Source organism: Balaenoptera physalus (genome assembly GCF_965194825.1).
Source record: "Balaenoptera physalus genome assembly, chromosome: 5".
Taxonomy (NCBI): domain Eukaryota; kingdom Metazoa; phylum Chordata; class Mammalia; order Artiodactyla; family Balaenopteridae; genus Balaenoptera; species Balaenoptera physalus.
This window is the reverse complement of record NC_138884.1, coordinates 73550707-73574439: the sequence shown is the minus strand read 5'-3', so window position 1 is coordinate 73574439 and position 23733 is coordinate 73550707. Positions and strand designations below refer to the sequence as shown.

General features: G+C 44.3%; 1 protein-coding gene and 1 long non-coding RNA gene across 2 annotated transcripts in view; one reads left to right on the top strand and one right to left on the bottom strand.

The window, feature by feature from the left end:
- Positions 1–13334, bottom strand: part of IGFBP7 (insulin like growth factor binding protein 7) — a 77294-nt gene extending 63960 nt beyond the window's left edge. The window contains exon 1 of the mRNA XM_082464489.1: positions 12805–13334. Coding sequence (XP_082320615.1) covers positions 12805–13279 — 475 coding nt within the window. The 5' untranslated portion in view covers positions 13280–13334. The remainder of the gene's footprint in view (positions 1–12804) is intronic.
- LOC309662094 overlaps positions 1–23733 on the top strand; it is a 330512-nt gene that overhangs the window by 27841 nt on the left and 278938 nt on the right. The window lies entirely within an intron of this gene.

Genomic DNA, 23733 nt, shown 5'->3' with positions numbered 1-23733 from the left:
AGATTACAGCATTGAAATAATCAAGGAGACAGGAAGCAGCCAAGCTGCCATGCTGCTTGCGTTGTATCGAGTGATCATGTTTTCTAGAGCTTCTGCTTCCTATGGTGTACTAGATAGCCTGAGAAGTCATCCTGCTGTAAAACACTAGAAGCTGGATAAACTGAGCAAAACTTGGCACCTCATTATTATAATCATCCCGAGGAAATGATGCACCCCCTAGGTCACATGAAGTCTTTTAAGAACAATGGTTCTGAACCTTGCCTGGACATTAAATCATCTGGGGAGCTTTTAAAAGTCCTGCTGCCCAGATCACAAGCAAACCAATTAAACCAGAATCTTAGGGGCTTCCCTGGTGGCACAGCGGTTGAGAATCTGCCTGCCAATGCAGGGGACACGGGTTCAAGCCCTGGTCTGGGAAGATCCCACATGCCGCGGAGCAACTAGGCCCGTGAGCCACAACTACTGAGCCTGCGCATCTGGAGCCTGTGCTCCACAACAAGAGAGGCCGCGATAGTGCGAGGCCCACGCACCGCGATCAAGAGTGGCCCCCGCTCGCCGCAACTAGAGAAAGCCCTCGCACAGAAACGAAGACCCAACACAGCCATAAATAAATAAATAAACAAATACTCTTAAAAAAAAAAACAAAAAAAACCCAGATCTTTGAGTGGCACTCAGGCATCAGCATTTTATAAAACTCCCTAGGTGATCTGGTGTCCAGCCAAGGTCAAGAACTACTGCTTTAGAAGGTGATAGGGTATATAGTGCATGGAGAGGCAGTAGTCCCAATGTTCTGTCAACTTCACTCAAAATTACTGATGCTGGGGAATCTGAAAAGTTATCCAGCTTCTTAAATCTCTTCTCCACACCCTCATTTCTTCTGCTTTCCCCCCTATAATGGGAAGTGGATGCTATCACTTTTCAGATGGATGCAAAGAACCAACCTAAGTGGGTACCTTCCTGAGTCTAAATATGCCCATTTATAGTTAAACATTTGATTTTTTAAAATGAGTTCCTGCTAAGCTAAGGCTACATATGAAAGTCAAAGAGACACATGAATTGCAAACAAAAGACTTTATTATTTCCAACAATAAGTCCCTAAAAGTCAAGGATAATACCCAATATGTACTTAATGGATACTAATCATACTCTTCCTCTGCCAATCTCTGTGTTTTTGGTTCACATTCCTCTTTGGAGACAATATCGCCACTTTTTTTTTTTTTTTAAATGAACCAACCAGCAAAACCCCACAACATTTCCTATAGATGTAGGGAAGAAATAGACCAGTAATTACTGAATTTGAGTGTCCTGAAAATCCAAAATGTCCTCTATACATAAAAGGTGTTATTAGGAAATACTGTGTGTGTGACCTGTGCTCGAAGATGGAAATATTCCATGCTGTAAAAGCAAAGTGAACCCTCTGGCAGGTATCCTGGGGGGTTCCCATGTGACTGTGTGCATTTGGACTCTGGGATCTCTCCCAGATGGAGTAGGACTCCCTGTCCTGGAATCCTTGAAGGGCAAGAACAAGAGCTAGATGGAAGTTTCCAGGGATTTGTTTATAAGAACATTATACTGCTATTTTGTTTGCATAGATCTAAACACAGGTTTCAGATCTAACCTGGAGATAGTTTGGATTCGTCAAAGTTAAGACATCAACACGTCACAGTCAAGGCACTTATAAACTAACTCATACCAGGGTTTATGATGCTAATAACAATAAAAATTGAAATGAAAACAGCATTTAATGAGACTTTACTATATGCCAGGTACCAGTGCTTTTCATGTATCTCATTTAAGCTCCCAACAACCCTAAGTGGCAGACATTATTATTATACTTGATTTGCAAGTAAGAAAACTATGAATCAAGGAGGTTAGAGTCACACAGTTAAGCGGCGGAGAGGAATTTGACTCAGGTGGTCCGAGTCCAAAGTTCACATACTCACCCCTCTGCTGTATTTCCCCACGCATACCAGCCACGTTTTGGTTTCTGGTGACCAGCATAGTCACAAGAGTTGAAGACAAGGGTCAGGCCTGGGGACCTGTTAAGCCCATGGTCACCATGGGATGTGGCCATCTCCCCCACCCTCTGGACTGGATCTGAGAGGGGTCACAGGGTTTGGGGCTGATAACACGGAATGGGTTAGGCTCCTAAGACATCTGAAAAACTGCATCCCAAAGGAGTATCAAGAAGAGAAGGGACAGCCAACTCCTGGCTGATGTGGACCGAGCTGGCTGCCTTATAGGGGTGGCACACCAAGTGTCTGCGTCTTCACTATCTTCTGGGGGAAGCCAGGAGATGGCTCATGAGGCTGGGGATGGAGGCGAGGGAGCAGATGGAGCAGAGCTCACCATTTATAAAGTTGCTGGCCAGGCTCTGTAGCTAAGAAAGGGGTGGGAGGCGGAGAAAGAACACCACATTTCTTTGCACTCAGTCAGACAGGAAAAAGGGGCAGCGCGTAATGACAGGCCAGGCAGAGCAGGTGCAAAGAAAGAGGCTTCAGATGAGGCGGGGCTGACAACCTGCCCGCGTCACGACTGGGTCCTGAACAGGCCTGCCCTGGCCCTGACAGTTAATCTTCTAGTGAATCAAAGGCTCGGTGGTGTAGAAAGAGCCAAGCTGGATCAGCTTCTGTCTTCTGCTCTGCAGCTCTGATCTGAGACACACCTGAGCAGAGAGCGGCCTCTGGCTCCACAGTCCCGACCTGTCAAAACTCAGGCAGCATCTTCGTCTCTGCCCCAGCCTGCCCTCTCCAGCCGGGCTGAGCACCTCTAATAAGCGGTCTCGCTGCACGGATGCCTGGCTTCACCTCCTCTAACTCGGAGCCGCGCTGCCGCCTGAGCCCTTCATTCTGGATCACGCGCTCTACGGCTTCCTGAGGGGTGTGTCCTCTGGAAGCCAGCGCTGCGGTGTAATTGCTGCAGCTGCTATTGAATTTCTGCTTTTGGATTTCTGTTCCCTGAGCAGAAAGTTCTGAAGGCTCCCCGGGAGAAGGAGCAGGCTTTGCATCCTGCAGGCTCGGGCTATCCTGACAAATTCCTAAAGCCTCATTTCTGTGCGGTCTCTTTCAAAACCTTCTGAAGGTTCCAGGAGATCTGTTTCTTGATAACTTTTCCTCCCTTGCTTGAGGTCGGGCCAGAAGAGAGCTGAACAGATGTTAGATCTGAAGCTTTCCCAATTCAACCACTTGACTGCCGGCCTGCTAATCTGCCCTAATGTAAATGAAATGTCTTGGAGCTTTTCTCACTCAGAGAAAAAGACAAGATTCCAAAAAAGCTGGAGACACCCCTTCTTCAAGAAAAACAACATGAAAGAACAGGGTGATTGGAGTCAGCTGCACTTCTGCCTGTTAGAATATTAAAGTGTGCTTTTTTTTTTTCTTCTTTCTCAGAAAGTCACAATGGATTATCTTGGGTTCTCAAACTCCTACGTGGATTTTTCCTCCTTCTGCAAGTTGTCACTTGACTGACAAAAAACATGCTTCAGTCCCTAAAAATGCAAATTCCCTGAAGAGAGTACTGACCTACAATGAACTACAGCTCAGATGTGGAGTAAATATTATTATCCCAACTAGGAATATTGATGGCTCCATGCTGGGGGCAGGCCTCAGTCAGCACTCAGGGCTAAAACCTCAGGTGAAAGCACACACTTGAGTGTGTTGACAGTTATCTTAGTGATTTTCTCCTATATCCTGCTTGGAGTTACCAGAAAGGCCTGGCCAGTGATCAAACACCACACACAAACGTTATACCCCAAGAGCTCCTGCTTGGGAAAATATCCAGGCCAGCTGCCCCCAGCATACTGGATCTTTAAGAGCCTCTTGGTTGCAATTAAAGACACTGGCTCTCCGATTTCCAGTCTGGCCCTGGAAGGGCTGACTCTACGCGGGGCTCAGGGATCTGTACAAAGGCGCCTCGGAGACACTCACTCATTGAAGACATACCATCTTTTGCTGAATATATTATGACATTTATTACAAGGTGTACCACATTACCGCAAAAAGCCAATTAAACTATGATATCAACTCTGTTATCATATAGAATCTCTCTTTTATGCTATTGAAAGAGCTCTTTTAGAGCAGTTTAGACGGGAATGCATCACATATCCCCCTTGTCAATTCATCAAAAGGCAAACAGAAGCAAGATAAATTCATTAAGCTCTTCCTAACGCTTTTTCACACCCAAGAGTTGGACTTTGTGAATCACTTTTGTTTTAAGCTGTTAATTTTGAAATAATTTTAGGTTTACAGAAGAGAAAGACAGTATGTACACAGAGCCGATGCCGCGGGTCTACATGCCACACTGTGAACAGCAAGGCTGTAGCAGAATTCCTAGATTTATGTACCAGAACTGCTAGTTACTGGCTGTGTGATGGCTGACCTTCAGTTCCCTTTTTGGAAACTGGGATAATAAATTCCCCTTATCTTCCAAGGCTGTTGTGAGGTTTTGGAGGAAACATCCACAGAAACCCTAAGTACTGCACAAACATCAGTTATCATTAACACACCCTACAAGGCACTATGTAGAGTTCTGGCCCCAAAGGAGTTTACCGTCTAGTCAATAATGGTTCTTTACACTTATTTGGTGCTGCACAGTTTCACACAGTGACTTCATATCCATTCTATAATCTGACCTTCGCAATGATCCTGTGAAGCAGGTAGACTACACTGTGCCTTCATTTATTATATATGTTATCCTGAGGTTTGGAGGGGGTTCCTTTTTCATAGTGGTAAACTCTACTTTGAGCATGTTGGCTCGTCCTTGGCCTTGCCAACACTCTTACTGTAAGTAACTTCAGCCCATGTGAACGGGGCTTTGTCAACACTGGGTTACTAGGTCTGTCTTACCTGGTCTGAACCTTTCTTACTTTTCAGACACCAAACTTTGCAACCTGGACCTGCTTTTGGGCCCAGGCAATTTCATGGACGCCTCCTCTCTCTGGGAACCCACTGCTTGGTGGAGGCCCTGACGGGGTGGGGGTTCTTGCTAGCTCCAGCCGTTTCTAATTAACCTCACCCTGCTTTCCTCCTAGAATGGTTAAGTCAATTCAACAGATGAGCATTTTCAAAGGCACCAGATCATTTGCCATTAAACCAGCTTGGGATAAAACAGAATTCAACCATTTTACACATTAATTTTAAGTCAAAAATAAAACACCCCTCTCTCCATTATCAACCTGTTTTGTTTTTTTCCTCCTGACCTCCTCACTTTCTCTTGGAGACTTCATGGGGGTAGTGGGATACCGGTGGGGTGATGGTCTATGATCAACCTGAAAAATCCACACAAGTCAGGTTTGGCACAGCTTTCCTCAGATATTTCTAAAGTCCCTCCCACTCTCCTACCCCCCTCATAAAGAGTAAAGGACTCACTGGGAAATCTTTAAAATTTCCTAAAGTAAGTAGACTCAATAAAGTAGCAGACTCATATTCCTAAGTCTGCTTCCATCTCAAAGCTTTTTAACAGTGCCACTCCTGGATCTAAACTACAACAAACGTTACACTCATATGTTCCCTGGTTTAAAAGTTCTTTTGACAATAATTCAGGGTTTGTTTTTTATAAAGAGTTGCTAAAAACAAGATGTTATTTATCTTACAATTAAAAACACAGATGAGGTGAGATCATTTGTGGGGTAGCTTGAGGTAAAGGAAGCACCATAATCGTATCCACTGTGGGGAGGAATTTAGAATGCGGGAAGGCTGGCTGGCCTTGGACCCGATCCAAGGGAGTTCTGTCACTAAACTACCCAAAAGAGAGCCTTATAAGGCAGTTTCTTGCAGAAGGCAAGTGTGTAATAAATCCTGAGGGCAGGCTCTAGAGAAAGATGGAAATCGTATCTAAGGGCATCAAATAAATGCCTTCTCAGCTCAATCACTCTGACGCGTGGGTCTAGAGTGTAAAAGATCTTAAAAGTTATAACATCCTCTCCCAGACACTTCTCCTCCTCCCTTATGGAGCTGAGAGATAACCTAAAAGAGAATCTTCGAAACAGAATTCTCCCGACTCCCACATAGCACTTACAGTATCCAACAGCTTTTATTGCAAGCTCTTCCTGGTGTGCAATTTAAATGTGCCTTGTGGCTATTTAATTCCAGCCTGTTAATTCCTCTCCTGAAGAGCTGTAGAACAGTAGGTCAGGCACCTTCCATTTAATTCCCAAACCATGAAGAAACATTAACTTGTTCTTTCGATTACATTCCTTTAAAAGAATCTTGTGTGTGTGTGTGTTTGAAACTCTTGTATTTTATTTATTTATTTATTTTTAACATCTTTATTGGAGTATAATTGCTTCACAATGGTGTGTTAATTTCTGCTCCACAACAAAGTGAATCAGCTATACATATACATATGTCCCCATATCTCTTCCCTCTTGCATCTCCCTCCCTCCCACCCTCCCCATCTCACCCCTCTAGGTGGTCACAAAGCACCGAGCTGATCTCCCTGTGCTATGCGGCTGCTTCCCGCTATCTATTTTACGTTTGGTAGTGTATATATGTCCATGCCACTCTCTCACTTTGTCCCAGCTTACCCTTCCCCCTCCCCGTATCCTCAAGTCCATTCTCTAGACCTTTAAAAGAATCTTAAGGCAACCTACGGAATGGGAGAAAATATTTGCAAATGATGCAACCAACAAGGGCTTAATTTCCAAAATATACAAACAGCACACACAACTCAAACAAAAATAAACAACTCAGTCGAAAAATGGGCAGAAGACCTAAATAGACATTTCTCCAAAGAAGACATACAGATGGCCAAGAGGCACATGAAAAGACACTTAACATCGCTAATTATTAGAGAAATGCAAATCAAAACTACAATGAGGTACCACCTCACACCAGTCAGAATGGCCATCGTTAAAAAGTCTATAAATAAAAAATGCTGGAGAGGGTGTGGAGAAAAGGAAACCCTCTTGCACTGTTGGTGGGAATGTAAATTGATACAGCCACTATGGAGGACAGTACAGAGGTTCCTCAGAAAACTAAAAATAGAATTACCATATGACCCAGCAATCCCACTCCTGGCCATTCAGCCAGACAAAACTCTAATTCAAAAAGATACAAGCACCACTATGTTCATAGCAGCACCATTCACAATAGCCAAGACATGGAAACAACCTATATGTCCATCAACAGATGAATGGATGAAGAAGATGTGATACATATATACAATGGAATACTACTTGGCCATAAAAAAGAACGAAATAATGCCATTTGCAGCAACATGGATGCAACTAGAGATTATCATACTAAGTGAAGTCAGGAAGAGAAAGACAAATACCCTATGATATCCACTTATATGTGGAATCCAAAATATGACACAAATGAACCTATCTATGAAACAGACTCACAGACATAGAGAACAGACTTGTGGTTGCCAAGGTGGGGGGAAGGGAGGGATGGACCGGGAGTTTGGGGTTAGTTGATGCAAACTATTACGTATAGAATGGATAAACAACAAGGTCCTACTGCATAGCACAGGGAACTATATTCAACATCCTGAGATAAACCATAATGGAAAAGAATATAAAAAAGAATGTATATATATGCATAACTGAGTCACTTTGCTGTACAGCAGAAATTAACACATTGTAAATCAACTATACTTCAATAAAAAAATAAAGAATCTTAAGTCGTTTAAGACCTTCTTCAAGGCTGCCTCTTTTCTTTTCTAAAGCTTCTTCAGGTTTTCAATTCTTTCCTAAGATGCAGTGATTAAAACTGGGTAAAGGGATAAGAACGAACCAACAACTCACTCAACTTTCTGGAACTTTCTGTCTGCAAAAGGGCACCTGAAGCCAGAAAAATATTTTAAAGCATTTCTATTGGGCTGGGGTAGACTCTTTGAGATGTGACTTTTTCTGATTCTGATCTAAAAGCAAGGTGAGTCAATGTCAGAGGTACTCCCTGGTCTACACATCAGACAGGCAGAAGATGCAAGGAGAAAAGAGGGCAGACATGCAGCAGAGTCCATTGCCTGCATTTCCAATGAGAAGGCACTTTCTTAAGAGGATTCCTGTATTTAATCAACAAATATTTAGGAAATGTCCAACCATTAGCCAGCCACTGTGTTTATGAAGAATAATCAAGATGGAGTCCCTCTTCTAGGATGCTCCCAGTCTAGTGGGGAAGACAGACATTCAAAGAGCTCTTTGGAGTCAGTGGAAGATGCTATATTAACTAGAAGAGTTCTTTCTCTCCTCAGGAGCTCTGTTCCCTTTGCTGAAATCCTCACTAGGGTCCTCGGCATGGCTTGGCCCACCTCACTTAATACTGCTCATCCATCCCTAGTCTCTATCCTATTGCCCTGGTGTACATTCTTTACAGCACATACTACTACATGAAAATATCTGTTTATTGTTTCTGTCTAAAGCTTATGGTAAACACCACAAGAAAGGGATCTTGTCTATCTTATTCAAGTCTGCTTACCCCGAGAATAGAAGAGCGCCAGGCAAATTCATATATTCATTCATTCATTCAACATATATTCAAAGCGTCTACTAGTGCCAGGCACTGATCTCGGCCCTTGAGGATAGAACAGGGAGCAAAAATTCCCTTCCCTCACGGAGCTTACTTTCAAGTTGAATAATGACAACAGTGAACATTCATTGAGTGCTTTCCATGGATTATCTTATTGAATCCTCACAACAATTCTATGAGATAGGTATGATTATAATCGTTATATTATAGGTGAGGAACCAAGGCCCAGAGAGGTCAAGGAACATGCTCAAAGCTCAGTCAGTGGCAGGGTTAAGATTTACACCCAGGGAGTCTGGTTCTAGAGTTCTGCATCTTAACTATTCTGCTAGAATGCCTCTTGCTCACATATACATAGTACATGTGCAATAAACACTGTTTAAAAAATTGCTAGAGGGCAGAGGAGCTGAATAGGTATTTTTCCAAAGAAGACATACAGATGGCCAATAGGCACATGAAAAGATGTTCAACATCACTAATTATTAGGGAAATGCAAATCAAAACCACAATGAGATAACACCTCACACCTGTGTCAGAATGGCAATTATCAGAAAGGCAAGAAATAACAAGTGTTGGTGAGGATGTGGAGAAAAGGGAATCTTTGTACACTGTTGGTGGGAATGTATATTGGTGCAACCACCATGGAAAACAGTATGAATATTCCTCAAAATATTAAGAATAGAACTACCATATGATCCCACTATCCCACTTCTGGCTATTTACCTAAAGAATAAGAAAACACTAATTTGAAAAGAAATACACACCTTACATTCATCACAGCATTATTTACGACAGCCAAGATATGGAAACAATGTTAAGTGCCCAGCCATGCATGAATGAATAAAGATGTGGTACATGTACACAATGGAATACCACTCAGCCATAAAAAAGGTGAAATCTTGTCATTGGCAGCAACATGGATGGACCTCGAGGGTATTGTGCTAAGTGAAGTAAGTCAGGCGGAGAGGGATAAATATTGTATGATTTCACTCATATGTGGAATCTAAAAAAAATAAAACCCCCAAATAAATAAACAAACCAAACAAAATAAACATGTAGATATAGAGAACACAGCAGTGGTTACCAGAGGGGTTTAGGGTAGATGGCAAAATGGGTAAAGGGGGTCAACTGTATGGTGACAGATGGAAACGAAATTTTGGGTGGTGATCACCCTGCCGGGTATACAGAAGCAGAAACATAACATTGTATGCGTGAAACTTATCTAATGTTATAAACCAAGGTTACCCCAATAAAAAATTTTAAAAAGTAACACCCTCCACTCCCCACAAAATGTATAAACAGAATCAGAATATAAAAAAAAAAGTCTGGAAGCCTACACAGAGCTGCAAAAGGACAAGGACATCATTATGGGGGGGGGGAGGGGAAAGACAAGGGGATTCACAAAGAAAGTGACACCAGCTGATCCTTGAAGGCTTAGAGTTCAAAGGGTGAAAAGATAAGTGAGGGTGTGATTATAAACAACAGCAAAGAGCAAACAATTATGGTGGCCGGACCACAAAGGGGGTTGGACAGAAGAGGCCAAAATAAGAGGTACTGTGAAGTGCTAGGTAGTTTTAACTTGCTACTAAAGGTACTAGCAAGGAAGACCCTTAAGAATGAATTCTGATTCCACAAATAAAAATTAATTCTGAGGAAGAAGAGGGGATGGGACCCAAAGGGAACAAGGGATTGCCAAGGAGCTCAGATATAACGGACCATGAACAAAAGGAGTAACCAAGAATCGGAATAAAGGAGCACCACGTCCTCTTCTGACTGTGAGATTTTATTACACATCGTGGTGTCTCTATTAACTTTTTATTAAACTGAATTTCCAAATCTCCTCTTCCAGTTTCGCATGACTTCAGGGACCTCAATAAGATCTAATGGCACTAAATTAATGATAACAGTTTTAGATTTGAGATTATTACGTCACTACCTTTTAGATAGATTTTTTTTTTTTAGAAAGATGGCTTTGCCTCTTATCACAGAGGCACAGAAAACAAGCAGACCAAGGTCTCTCCACAGAAGGTGGGTAAGTGGTGACCTCAGAAAAGAAGGGACTGGGAAAAGATTCAGAGTGTCTCCAGGGCTCCAGGGCAAGCACTCTGGGAGGTAGGTTTGTAACTTGCATGGTTACTTTGTTGATCAACAAGACCAGACCTGTTTCATGCATCCTCAGCTGTACAGCATCTTAGCACAGTGCTGACACCTGACAGGTGCTCAATAAATGCAGGTTAAATGAGACCAATCACCAGAAGGAATGATGCCCCCTCCCTCTCAATACTTGAGGAAGCATAACTTAAGGTTCTTCTGAGGGTAGAAGAAGAACCCTTTCTAGGCTGGAAGAACCTAGAAAATGCATTTCCTATTCTTCGCAAAGCCCCAATACTAAATGGCACAGAAGTTAATGGCACCCTGATGGGTTTGCTTCTATAATTGTTAAAACACTTCCAGGAGTCAGGAGAAATATATTAGGAGATCTGGCTTTAGCCCCATTTATCTCTGCTGTGGAAAAGTACTCTGGTGGACCTCACATTCTTTTCTGCTCTCCCTGGCATTCTTCTATAAATGGTCCCAGGCACTAGACCCCTTATCTCTAAATTTAGGTTGGGAAGAAAGGTTAATTTATGACAAGGTTTCCAGTTTTAGATGCTATTTCTCTTAACATTTTCCCCAAACATAAAGAAAAACTAGGTCTGTACCCTCCTGAGGTTTGCAGTCTGGAGAGATGCGGAGGATCTGGGTTTCATGATAATGAGGTTATACGACTAGTTCTATATGACTATCAGTCTCAATATTTTATAATTGCACTGTGTGAGGGTTTAGAGATGCAAATAGCATGAGAGAAGATGGATAAAACTAGCTACAGGCTAGAATTGACGATAATACTTAAATCATCACCAAGCTGTCCTTCTGCTCTGATAAGGCAAGTTCCAGTGATTTGGAAAGACTGTGGGGGAAAATTCCCCTTGGAATGTGTAAGAAAAATGTCAATATTTGGAATGAATTCTTAAGCTATGCCCATTTCTCTTTGCATGGTATGACTGATAAGTTAGACGCAAAGGGCTGTTTCTGTTGGGAAAGTGTGTAATTATTTTGGATTGTGATTTAAGTTTAAGGTGATGATAATATAAATAGTTAACAGTAAGTTGGTTACACTATTTAAGGCTTTCAATAGTGAACTCTGAAAGCAGTGGCAGATGACCTATTAGCCATGTGGACTTCTGGGAAAAACTCTAAAAAAAAAAAAAAAAAGAATTACTTGGAAAGCTTGGAGAAAGTCTCAGCTGTGTTAAAGAAGCAGCTGCTTCTGTTATTTCAGGAGAACTGCCTCTTCTCTCCCTTTTTCCTACCTTGGCTGGGACCAGGAGAGGGACTGCCAAGGTTGGATTTCTAACCTTCCCTTGAAACTACTGCCTAAGCAGACATTAGAATTTAGAATTAAAAGCTCTTTTTTTTTTCTTTTTTGAAAGTCCAGACTCTATTTTCCCCTTTCATTTATGGCAAACTTGGACTTGTTTGGAATAAAATAAACGATCAAACATAACCTCAAAGGCATTCCTGCTGAACAGTGCATCCTGGGGACAAATTACACAAGAATGGAAAAAGAAAAACAAAACGGTCATAAGGTTAACAACATAAACGACATCATAAAAACATCCTTCAAAGAGTTTGTATTTTTTCGCCCACAAATAATTAGCTAGTTAGATTACTGTTTGAGAATCTGTAACTTCCAGTAAGTGAATTATTTTCCTTAATATTAAGAAACCATGAAATCCAATTTTTAAAATTCTTGCAATCTAGCCAATCAAACATGGGACAAACAACTTCTCTCTGAAAGTCCTTATACTGTATTTCATCGTCAAACGCCTTTCTCCTATCTCTTGACTTCATCTCTATACACTCAAGCCAAGAAAGAATGAAGAGAACATGACATTTTGGGGTTCCCAAAAGAGTGGGGGCAGCTTTTGCGAATCGACTTGCCGGCTGTTAGCATGAGCTGGGTGAGCTTTGGGGACGGCAGAATCTGTGGTATCTGGAAATCTTTTCTATACATACACTCGCCCTGCAAGTCCTCGCTTTCTTGGCGCACGCACCAAACTCTCAAAACCACCAAAAAAAGAGAAAGGGAAGCGTCGCCCATCCCTCCCGGCATCCCGCCGCTGCCAACCCCCCCCTCCCCGAGTCAGCCCGGATGCCCACGGGAGGAGCCGCGGGAACCAGCCAGGTGCGCCGGCCGCGGACGCCCTGTCAGCTCTGCCCCGCAAGGGGGCGCCTGGTTCTCCCCGCCCGGCGGGGCGGTGTCGGAGTCGGAGGGGAAAGCGCACATGCCCACCTTGCTCGCAGGTGCCCTTGCTGACCTGGGTGATGGCCTTCTCCCCGCGGCTCTCGGCCTTCAGGCTGGCGGCGCGCAGCTGGCAGCCGCTGGGGTAGGTGATGCCGTCGCTGCCGCACACCGGGTAGCGGCTCTTGCACACGCACACGCCGCTCACCTCCGGGCCGCCGGCTGCTGCCCCGGCTTTACCCTTCCGCCTCTTGCGGCTCTTCACGCACTCCATGCCCGGCGCGCAGTGGCCCCTGCCGGCGCCGCTGCCCCCGCACGGCTCGCCCTCGCCGCGGGCGCACACCGGGCAGCAGCCGCACGCGTCGCGGGTCTCGCCCAGCTGGCAGCCCCGCGGGGGCAAGGGCGGGCAGGCGGCCGGCTCGCAGGGGCCGCAGGCGTCCGAAGAGGAGGAAGAGGAGAGGGGCAGGAGCAGGAGCAGCAGCCCGGCTGCGCCGAGGAGCAGGGCGGACAGCGGCGGCCGCTCCATGGCGGGGAGCGTTGGCGGCGGCGGCGGGAGCGCAAGTGAGCCGCGTCTCGCTGGCCCGCGCTTTAAACCCGGCGCCCCGCCCGGCCGGGCCGCGGGAGCCACACCCCCCGGGCGGCGAGAGCTTGGCCGCCTCGCCCGCACCGCCCCTCCCGGGACCGCGGGGCTCCAGCGCGCCCCTGCTGGCGGGGCATCCACTGGGCCCGGGGCCGCTCCGTCTCAAGGCTCTTCGCTTTTGGTTTTGGCTCTGAGCGCACCCCGCCGGCGGCTGCTCAGCCCCCTGCTCCCGAGGGCTGCACCCCGTCCTTTGGGGCTCTCCCGCAGTGAAGACAGTTCCCTCCCCTCTGGTCCCTCGACTCTCGCAGTCCGGGTATTCATACTTATTAACGACAGCTTTGAGATGACCCCATGTGTAATCCATTATATTCTCCGTGAGTCTGGGAGACCTGAGTGTTGATTGCTCTGCGGTTTGGGAAGCTCTTTTAAGAACAATTAGTTTTTCAAACCCCGCTTGGGGATTTTGTGTCCCCGTTGGCCACAGGCCCGGTGTGGTCGTGGGTGCCAAGCTAAAAGGACAAACCATTGCCAACCACTCCTGTTCTCAGCACCTCATAACTGCTTCCATATGCCAAGTTTTAAGTGTGAGTACTGGAACCCATGCGAGAACAGGTCATGTCTTCCGTTTATAATATGTGGTGCTGGACCTCCATCAAACCTCTCCGGAGAACCGAGCAGAGCTGGGGGTGCCACTGAGGCCCCTAAAGCACCCCAGTTTTCACCAGTCATTCCGTGAGGTTTTTGATGTAAACGACTGACAATTCCTCCTCAGTCTTTCTGGAAAGTGCTCTGCAAACTCAACTTCAAAGCTTTTTTCCAAGAAGAAGGGCTCTTCAAATCCCTCTTACCCAGACTTTTGTTTCCATGTTTATTAAATATACAACACTGCAGTGTGTGTCATTCTGCATGTCGCATCTGAGTTCTTTTTTCTTAGCACAAATCCAAGGATTTATAGGATTGCTAACTCAAAGTGTGCGGTTCACTATGCCACCAGCAATGTATAGATGTCACTCTCACCAAGGTCTTCCTGGGATAATCACTGTAAACTTTTCTGAAAATTAAATAGTCACAAAACTCAGAGAATAAAAAACCAAGCACCGTCCTAACCAGAAAACCTAGCACCTATTCTTTGGCCTCTCCTTAGCATATTATAGAAAAGTGGCACTTTTTTTTTTAAAGGTCATGTGTTGGCATGACAATTGTTTATAAAACAATGAAAAGTCTTTGGAGCAGACTTTTTCTAAGTATTCTTGCCTTTGTCCCTCAGTAATAGAGTTTACATGACCCAGTCTACAGTCCCAAACTGAAACAAATGCAGAGAGTGCACTCTGATATTGCCTGTTCTATCTCAATTTTATTAATTCGCTGGTCAATGTCCACTAAGTTGGTTTCATGACCTGTTATAACTGTTGTAGTTTTAGGATCTCCAGAACCTGCGACAAGGATTCCAGTGCAAGTAGTTTACCTGAGAGGCCATGTCAGGACATACCAACTGTGGGGGGCAGAGGCGGTAGGGAGTGAGCCGGAGGGGAAGACAGCCAATAAAGATGCTTATCAAGTCAGCTCTGGGCAGGGTGGGCTCTGTAGCCAGATGAAACCCCCTCAGGCTCTGCAAAGTTTTGTGTATGGGAGGGTTGGGGGAGTAGGGGGCAGGCACTGCACCACTAAGGGCTGTACACCACAGTGTTTTTCAAACCCTGCATTGGAGCCAGCAGTAAGAAGGCAAATATGAGGCACAGTAGAATCCCTTTGGCGGCGTGGGGAGACCCTTATTGCCCAGCAAGCAGAAGAGCAAGTAGGGTTTTTAATCACTGAAGGGGGTGCCTGGGCTTTGTGTGACGACACCAATCTGGAGGACTTGAAAATAAGAAGAGATGTGGTTATTCACAAGAAGGAGAAAAGGCAGGAAAATGGGGCCTTTACAAAGAAACTTGACAACCCCTGCCTTCCAAGAAAGAAGATATTGTCACCCATTCAGCTTCAGTTCTGGTGAGACGAAGAGCCTAGATGTGGAGACAGGATATGTTATCTGCAAACAGAGAGCATTTTACTTCTTCCTGTTTAAGCTAGGTGACCTATATTTCTTTTTCTTGCCTAATTGCCCTGGTTAGAACCTCTGGTATAATGTGGAATAGAGTGGTGAGAGTGAGTTTCCTTGCCTTATTACTGACCTTAGAGGGAAAGCTTTCAGTCTTTCACCATTAAGATGTTAGCTGTGGGTTTTTCATAGATGGTCTTATTACACTGAGGAAATTGCTTTCTATTTCCAGTTTGTTGAGTGCTTTTATCATGAAGAGGTATTGCATTTTGTCAAATGTCTTTTTTGCATCTACTGAGATGATCAATAAAGTTGTATTTTATTTTATTGATTTTTGAATGTTAAACCAAGCTAGCATTCCTGGATTAAATCCCACTTGTTATATAGTGATGTATAATCCTTTTAAATATGTTTCTGGATGTGATTTGCTAATATTTTGCTAGGATTTTTGCATCTATATTCATAAGAGATATTGGATTGTAATTTTCTTGTGATGTCTTTGATTTTGTTATCAGAGTAGTAGTGGGTTCATAGGATGAGTTAGAAGTGTTTCCTTATCTTCTGCTTTTTTTGGAAGAGTTTGTGAAGAATTGGTATAATTCTTCTTTAAATGTTTAGCAAAATTCAGTGAAGCCATCTGGACCTGGGTTTTTCTTCATGGGAAGTCTTTGACTATTAACTCAATCTCTTTACTTATTATAGGTCTGTATTAGTTTGCTAGGGCTACCATAACAAAATACCACAGACTGTGCGGCTTAAACAACAGAAATTTATTTTCTCACAGTTCTGGATGCTGGAAGTCCAAGATCAAGGTGCCAGCAGGGTTGTTTTCCTCTGAGAGTCATAAGGGCAAGATCCTCCCCACAAGGTGCCACCCACAAAATACCAAGAACCCTCCTCCCTTCACTAAATAAGACTGCTGCTTTACCAGTTATAGCTTTACATTGCTCAAGTCTGCCTTTTTTATAGATAAGATTTATTGAGATACTCAATCACAGAATTCTCCCCATCTAGAGCAAGCTCCTGCTTCCTTAGACTTTTCCCAAAATTACTCAACCAAAGCCCAAAGCCCATAATAATTTCATAACTTCCTCTTACTGAGACCCCCAACAGTTCCATATGGAGTCCATTCTCTCTTGCTAAGATGGGTAATAAACCCAACTTATGCGACTACAGGTATGTTCCTGGAGGTCTTTAGATGAAGGGCAATGACACATGAGAGATTTCCTTTCAGCTCCTTCTCTTCTATCCTACTTCAGCTCAAAATTCTCCTGCCCAAACCCATAGTACACTCCAGTACCCTTCGCTGATGGGTCCTTGTACCTGGCAAGCATCCTTCTTGGCGGGGCATCTTCAAGACTTCTCTGGCCAGCAAACTTCAGTGGCGTTTGTAGGAAACCCATGGTGTCGTGCAGCCTACACTGCTGTGTTCCTCTGTGCCCATCCTTCCCAGCAGTTAGATGTCTAACTGGAAAATGGAATGTGTGTCTCCCTTTATTGCAATCGTCACAAATATGTTGGCTTCTCCCCCTTTACTTGGCTTCTTTGGCTGGGAGGACAGGCACAGAAGGGGAGGAGAAACCCCATGCATCCTCCACTAGGCTCTTAGCTCCAACCTCCTTATATAGAGAGGGGGTTAGTGTGCCTGGTGGGGTTGATTGAGGTAGGGTCATTTAGGAAAATTTGAGGAACATTCTGTTCCAGTTCTTGGTGGCTCTTTTTCAGAATGTGGGGACACATAGCACCTGTAGTTTTGGGTTATGGATGCTAGTGCCATTTTCGGGCAAGGGAAAAGTAGTTCTATTCAATAGTCTGTTACAGTAATTATCTATCATCTTTATCATCATCTCATTTTTTCCCCTCTCCCTCCTCCTTCATCGTCACCAGTAGGTAGACTGTCAGGTGGTGGGATGGGATGTGGATGACCGTCCTAGCCTAGATGAACAGCATGTAAAAAGGAATGAAGCCAGTGGAAACCATTTTGGCACATTCCAGCAACCGGAAAAAGTCCAGCACAGCTGAAGCAAGGTGTGTATGGGGAGAAATGGGGGGAAATGAGTCTGGAGAGAGGGCAGATGTCAGATGACCAAGGGCTTTGCAGATCATGCCCAGGACTTTGGAGTGGAACTTATAGATGACAGTGAGCTGTTGAAGGATGCAGGGGAGAGGCAAGATCAGGTTTGCAATGTAGGAAGGTCAATACAGAGGAGAGAAATGCATTCAGATGGAAATGGACTTGAAGAAGTAATGTAATTTTCACAGTGCAGAGGCGACCTGAAGCCTATGCGGTGCCTTCATATGAATTAGAATAAAAGCACTGTAGGCAGGAGCGGCACTGAGGGTACAAGATGTGGCAAGCAGCTGGCACCTTTGTGCCAAGAAAAAGGAACCTCTTGCTCCTGAGAAGAGGACCTGCACCCCACCGAGGTGCATGGCTTGGCAGGTGGAGGGAGGGCTGAACTTTGGCCTCACTTGCTCCCTGGGCTGGGCACCCTTGCACAGTGTGCAAACTGCACAGCCTTACAGGGAAACCCAATCTGGTGCCAACACTGTGTGTGGTTCAGAATTAGCACTCAATTAAAAAGTTTGAAAGGTAGATGGATGAAAGGGAAGATCAGCTGGGCAGCTACTACCACCCACTACTGTCAACTACCACTACCATCCAGGCAGGAATCAATGAGAGCTTGGAGTAAGTCGTGGCCACGGGGCCAGAGGGAATGGACTGTATCATTTCTGGTCCTTCCTGGATACGTTTGTGAGCAAAAGGGGGCACTGTTCATAATTACACTGGACAATAGGCATAAATCAAGATTGCCTTGGACAACAGGGACATATGGTCACCCTAAATAGAGGGGAAGGGATGGTTGAGAGATCTTTAAGGGGTAGAATATATCAGGCCTCAGGAAGCAACTGACTGTGCGAGGAAGTCAAGAAAAACCTTGACATTTCTTGCATGGGAGACGGGGTGAAAGCTGCTGCAGGTTTGTGTTGGGGGAAGGAAACCAGCTTGATTTTGGACATGCTGATTCTTTACAAAACCAGGTCTATCCTTTTTGGACAGTTCTAGAAAGGGAAACAGGGGAAACTATCTAGTAATCACATGACATTGCTGTAGAGACACTGCAGGGCTCTGACTTAGAGTAAGCCCTTGATGTTTGTTCTCTCTATATGTGAAGTTCCTCAGTGATTAAATCTTATTGTTTAATAAAGGACAGAAACTGATTTCTTATCAGCATTCTGTATCTGATCTCTTAAAAGAGCTACGGCTATGCAGGGAAATAGCTAATGATATAATTGAAAAGGCATTAATAGCCTATAAAATTCAATATTAGAGACAGAACTTGAAGGACTCTCTAGAGGTCATTTAAAGCTAGCTGACACTGGAGTGTGCCATTAGCCCTGATTGTAAGTCATCAGGGGCACAGAGATAACTGAGAACTCTTAGAGATCATCGAGGAAGATGGTCTTGTTTGTATTCTGCTCTATTATTTGACAGTCTTTCAAGATTTCAGAAAGTCACTGAATAATTAGCCAACTTCCAAATATATACAGTTGCAAAGAAAATGTAGGTTTAAGCTCTAATCCTTACTATAGCAGATATGTCATGTGAGGCTTTTAAACCTCTAGGAGCTTCATTTCCTGGCTTAAAATTCATTATTTTATACCTTAACTTTGAATTAACATAGACTTTTACATTTACCTTCCTCTATAAAATAAATTAGAGAGCATTGCTTCTTATGGCAAAAAGTAGGAAGAAATCTCTTTGGGTCATTCCATAATTAGGCTTCATCCTTTTTTGTTATGGGGGAAATGATATGATCATTTGGTGGTAAATGATGCAGTGCCCCTACATTAATCTTCCAGTTGCCTGATTCCGTAATTCACCTTGGCAAAGTAGAAAAATAAAAAAATTAAAAATGGCTCCTCATCGTAAGAAGCCTGGGAGAACATCAAACCAGAAGGGAAAAAAATATTTTCAGGGAATAAGCGGTTCAGTCACAAACTTAACTGTGAGTGAAACTTTGTGCTCATGAAGGGTTTACATGGGTGTCTTTGATCAGCGGTCCCCAACCTTTTTGGCATCAGGGACCGGTTTCGTGGAAGACAGTTTTTCCTCTGACGGGGGCGGGGTGGGGGAATAGTCCGGGCGTTAAGGCGAGCCACGGGGAAAAGCAGATGATGCTTCGCTCACTCGCCCGCCGCTCACCTCCTAATGGGCAGCCCGGTTCCTAACAGACCACGGACCACTAAGGGGGTTGGGGACCGCTCTCTTTGATAGTTTGTGAGGATGTCTATCCTGGGAGCCTCGATTCCTTCCCTTCTGAACAGATGATCAGCTACAATGTTAAGAAGTTGAGGAACAAATTTTCTTTCACTGGTGCTGTTTATTTATTTATTTATTTTAAGCTTGTTAAGGGATTAGAATAACACTAAGAATAATGTTATTAGAGTAACATTCCTTTCAATGCTGCTAAAAATTCACTTTTTTAAAAGCTGATACCCGAAGGACATGATTGTTCCTTTATTCCTGCAATGGCGCTACCTAGCTGGGATGTCAGCCTCTTAGGGGAATAACAAGCTAATTCCAGTATTGTCAAAAGCCATATCTATCAATCTTCAAATTCAAATCCCTTCAGGCCAAGCCACTTCCCTCATTAGTGCCTCCTCATATCATTCATGTTTAATAAAAAATGCTTGCTTTTTAAGAGAAATGGTGATGTGCCAGAACAGAGGGAGTACCGGAAAAGTCCCTCTTCTTTTTAACTTCTGCTGAGTGGAATTCTCTCAGGTCATTTGAGTATATTCCTATGCCTTCTTGAGAAGTAACATTTTTAGGTTTTCCCCAAGGTTCAAAGGTGAAAATTTTGTCCTCAAAAATGTCCTGAAAGCCCATGAGATGCACTGGTTGTTGGCTTGAAAGTCAAGGCCTTCAGGGGCAGGGGAGGTTCCCCAGTGACTTTCTTACTGCAGAAAAAGTGATTTGGGGATGAGGTAGTCAAGAAAGGAGAGAGAGGATACAACTTTAAGAGAAAGGAACTAATGCCTCCTTGGTCCTGTGCAGTCCCAGGTCTCAGGAATCCACGGGGCAGGTTAACACACAACAGGGGACTCTAGTGGAGGCTTGAACAGCCTTCAGGGTGGGAAGCAGACCCACTGAGTTGTCCTGGTAGGTGCGCAGTGAGTGGCAGGAGGGGCTTTGTGGTGGCAATGATGCAGGTGTGGAAAAACCTTCCACCTCTTTAGCCATGGCAGTCAGGTGATGCACATTCCAGAGCCCAGGAAATTCGCTTACTGTGGGAAAGTGACACATTACAGCTTCATGTGCCTCTCAGAAACCATCTTGCTAAATCTTTTTGGGTCACATTCTTAGTGTAATTGTCTACCACTAGCATTCACAAGAAGAGCTCACTGGGGACCGAATTAGAGCTATTCTCAGGTATAACTGCATCAAACCATTCAGAACATATAAAATTCTTCATCTGGGCCTCTCGAGGCAGCTCTGGTCAGTCGAGGGTTTATATTCAAATAAATACTGTTGATTTATCCCCCCCCCCCCCAGTTGATAAGAAGAATGCCATACTTCTTACAATTTTCTTTTTCTTTCTTTTTTCTTTTTTCTTTTCCCAGCCAGGGATAGAACCTGCACCCTTTGCAGTGGAAGCATGGAGTCCTAACCACTGGACTGCCAGGGAAGTCCCTTATAGTTTTCTTTATAAGGCACTTTAAAACCTGTCCTCCAGCTGCATCGCTCCACCCTTTTCCTTTGACCTCTCTGATCCACCAAACTGAAAGTCTTCCGGTTTCCTGGATGTGCCATCTTCTCTCGACTTCTCATGTGCAGTTTCTGCTTTCTGGAATTCCCTGGAGAAACTGAGCATTCATCTTCTTCCCAAGACCCAGTTTTGTCTGTGATGGAACCCTGCCTCCTTTGCCTGTTTCCCTTCTGGGAGTTGTGCTTCTGAACCCCAGCCACGTCTGGACTCCCGCAGTTTGTTGCCAGGTCTGTCTGATGCCCATCTGCCCATGTAGACCTCTGTGTCGCCTGCTCCAGAAGTTCAGTTCCTTCTTGCTGGGCTGTCCTGGGCGGGCGCTTACCTGGACTACCTTCGCTCTGCATATGTCATATCGTCCACGTACACATCCACACTCCAGGCTGCGTTCCCCCATGGTGTCTGTAGCTGGGCTTGCCCACCAGGGGTTCCTTCCTTTCAGTAAGCACATCACGTCCCAGCTTCCAGCCTTTCCCAACACATCCATCCTGCCTTTACCAAGCCCCGTCTCTTTCCCTGGGGGCTTTTAGGGTAGGAGGAAAAATAAACTCTGACTGAAGTCGTTTGGGATTTGGCTGTCAGAATCTTCTCTTCTTTGGGGTCTATTTTTAAAACATTCAGGGCTCAGGAGGAATGAAGACTTCTCCCCAAGACTAAGGCATTCTGCTCTGACCCCCAGAGCATCCTGGCTCCTCCTTCAAGTCTCGACTCAGACATTGATCTCCGTGGGAAGAACATTCTCTAACCCTCAGGTGTGGCGGAGGGGCCCCTCCTGGGCACGTTCTCCCTCTTAGCTTCATTGCACTGTATCCAACCAACAGACTGTGCAATCTCAAGGATGATGACTGGCTTTAAAAACTGATTTACTACTAATGTTGTATCTCTAGCACTCAGCCGAGTAGGAGCATGCATGCCTGAAAGAAGGCATGAATGAATGTCTTCTCTCTATATCTTCCACGAGTTAGCTCTCTGTTGTCTAAGACATCTCAGTTACCATACATTCTTCAGACTCTTTTTTTGCAGGGAGGTCCCTTTCTTCTCTTATTCCAGTTTCCAGCAGTTTCTAGCTGTGTGACCTTGAGTAAGTAACTTAACCTCTCTGTGCCTCAGTTTTCTCATCTATAATGTGAGGAAAAGAGTAGTACCTACCTCACAATGTTGTAGGAGCATCAGATGAGCTAATACACATTGAGCACTTAGAACAGTGCTTGGGACCTAATTAACCCTCAATAAATGTTATTTTTCTATAATTTCCTGTGCATTCTTTGGTGTTTTCACAGGGTTACTATACCAACGATTTTGTCAAAATTGATAGAATAAAATATTGTTGGACATTTTCCTCTCACTAGGTTGGCGGGAATTATGTAACATAGCTTTATTTTCCCTTCACTTTGCTTCTGCATTTGACTCCTCCTGTCTTTTTTGGAGGGACTCAGGGTACTGAGGGGGGTGGGTGGGTAGCTCTGTTGGTGGCCCTTGGGACTAAATGACTTTGCAGGCCACACTTAGGATATTAGTGATACCTAAGGTTTGAGACTTAAGTTTGAAGGTGTTTCAACAGTTTTACAAGGACATCCGTATTCTAAAAAAAAAAAAGCCCTATGTGGACACTGATAAAGTTAAAATGTGCCTGGGACAAAATGAAAACTTGTTTGTGTAGGGCTAGTCTTTCGAGCCTAACTTGCAAGACTTACAAGCTGGATCTCTGAGCCATGTGCTGATGGGAAGGTCTCTAGGAGAACAGTCCATACTTCTTGAAAAGCACCGCCTCCTCTGCACCCGTGGAGTTCTTCAGTCTCATGGCTTTTGCCTTAGGACCTACAGAAGTGTGTGGATTCTCCTTCCTCATTCTTTTCAAATAAGCAACAAGACAGAGGTTCCAAGGCATCAAAGGGTTTTCCTATTGCTCTTTAATTCTCTATGTCAAAGAATTGGAAATGACATTTAAATATTCCCCACACTTATTTCAGCCCCCTGCTGGTCAGATACATTTTTTTCAGAAGGCTAAATATTTCTAGTCCTTCACTTTTAAGGGCAAAGTGGACACAGAGGGTTCTGCTCACAAACAGGGGCTGATTCAGAGGGGTTGGGGTAGGGCTGTTTTTATCTCTTTTTATTACCTCCCATGTAGCAGAAATGATGATCAGTGTCAATATCCAATCTGAATTTAATCACCCCATTTGAAGCAGGTTCATAGTTAAGTCCACCTCTGCTCTGTAGTAGCAGCATTGAACAGTGAACTGGCACAACTTTTGTGGACAGGTGTCTCCCAGGAATTGCACAAGCATTACATGTTCCACCTGTGGCAGTATTTGTCTTTTTGGAAAAGGTGTTTGCAGATCTCAGTGTAACTTGTTTAATATTCATAGATTCTCAATTCCATCCTCTTTTCCAGAGAGAGGAAATATTATTAATTTCATGGTGAGTGTTGGGGGGTGGTGTCTTACATATTTGATGAAGCAGAGCCTCAATAAGAAAAGCCAGTAGATGCTTTGGAAATGTCCTGTCATTCTGGCCTGAATAATGGAGGGGGTGGTGGTTGTATTAGTTTTCTATTGCTGCTTAACAAATTAACACAAGTTTAGCAGCTT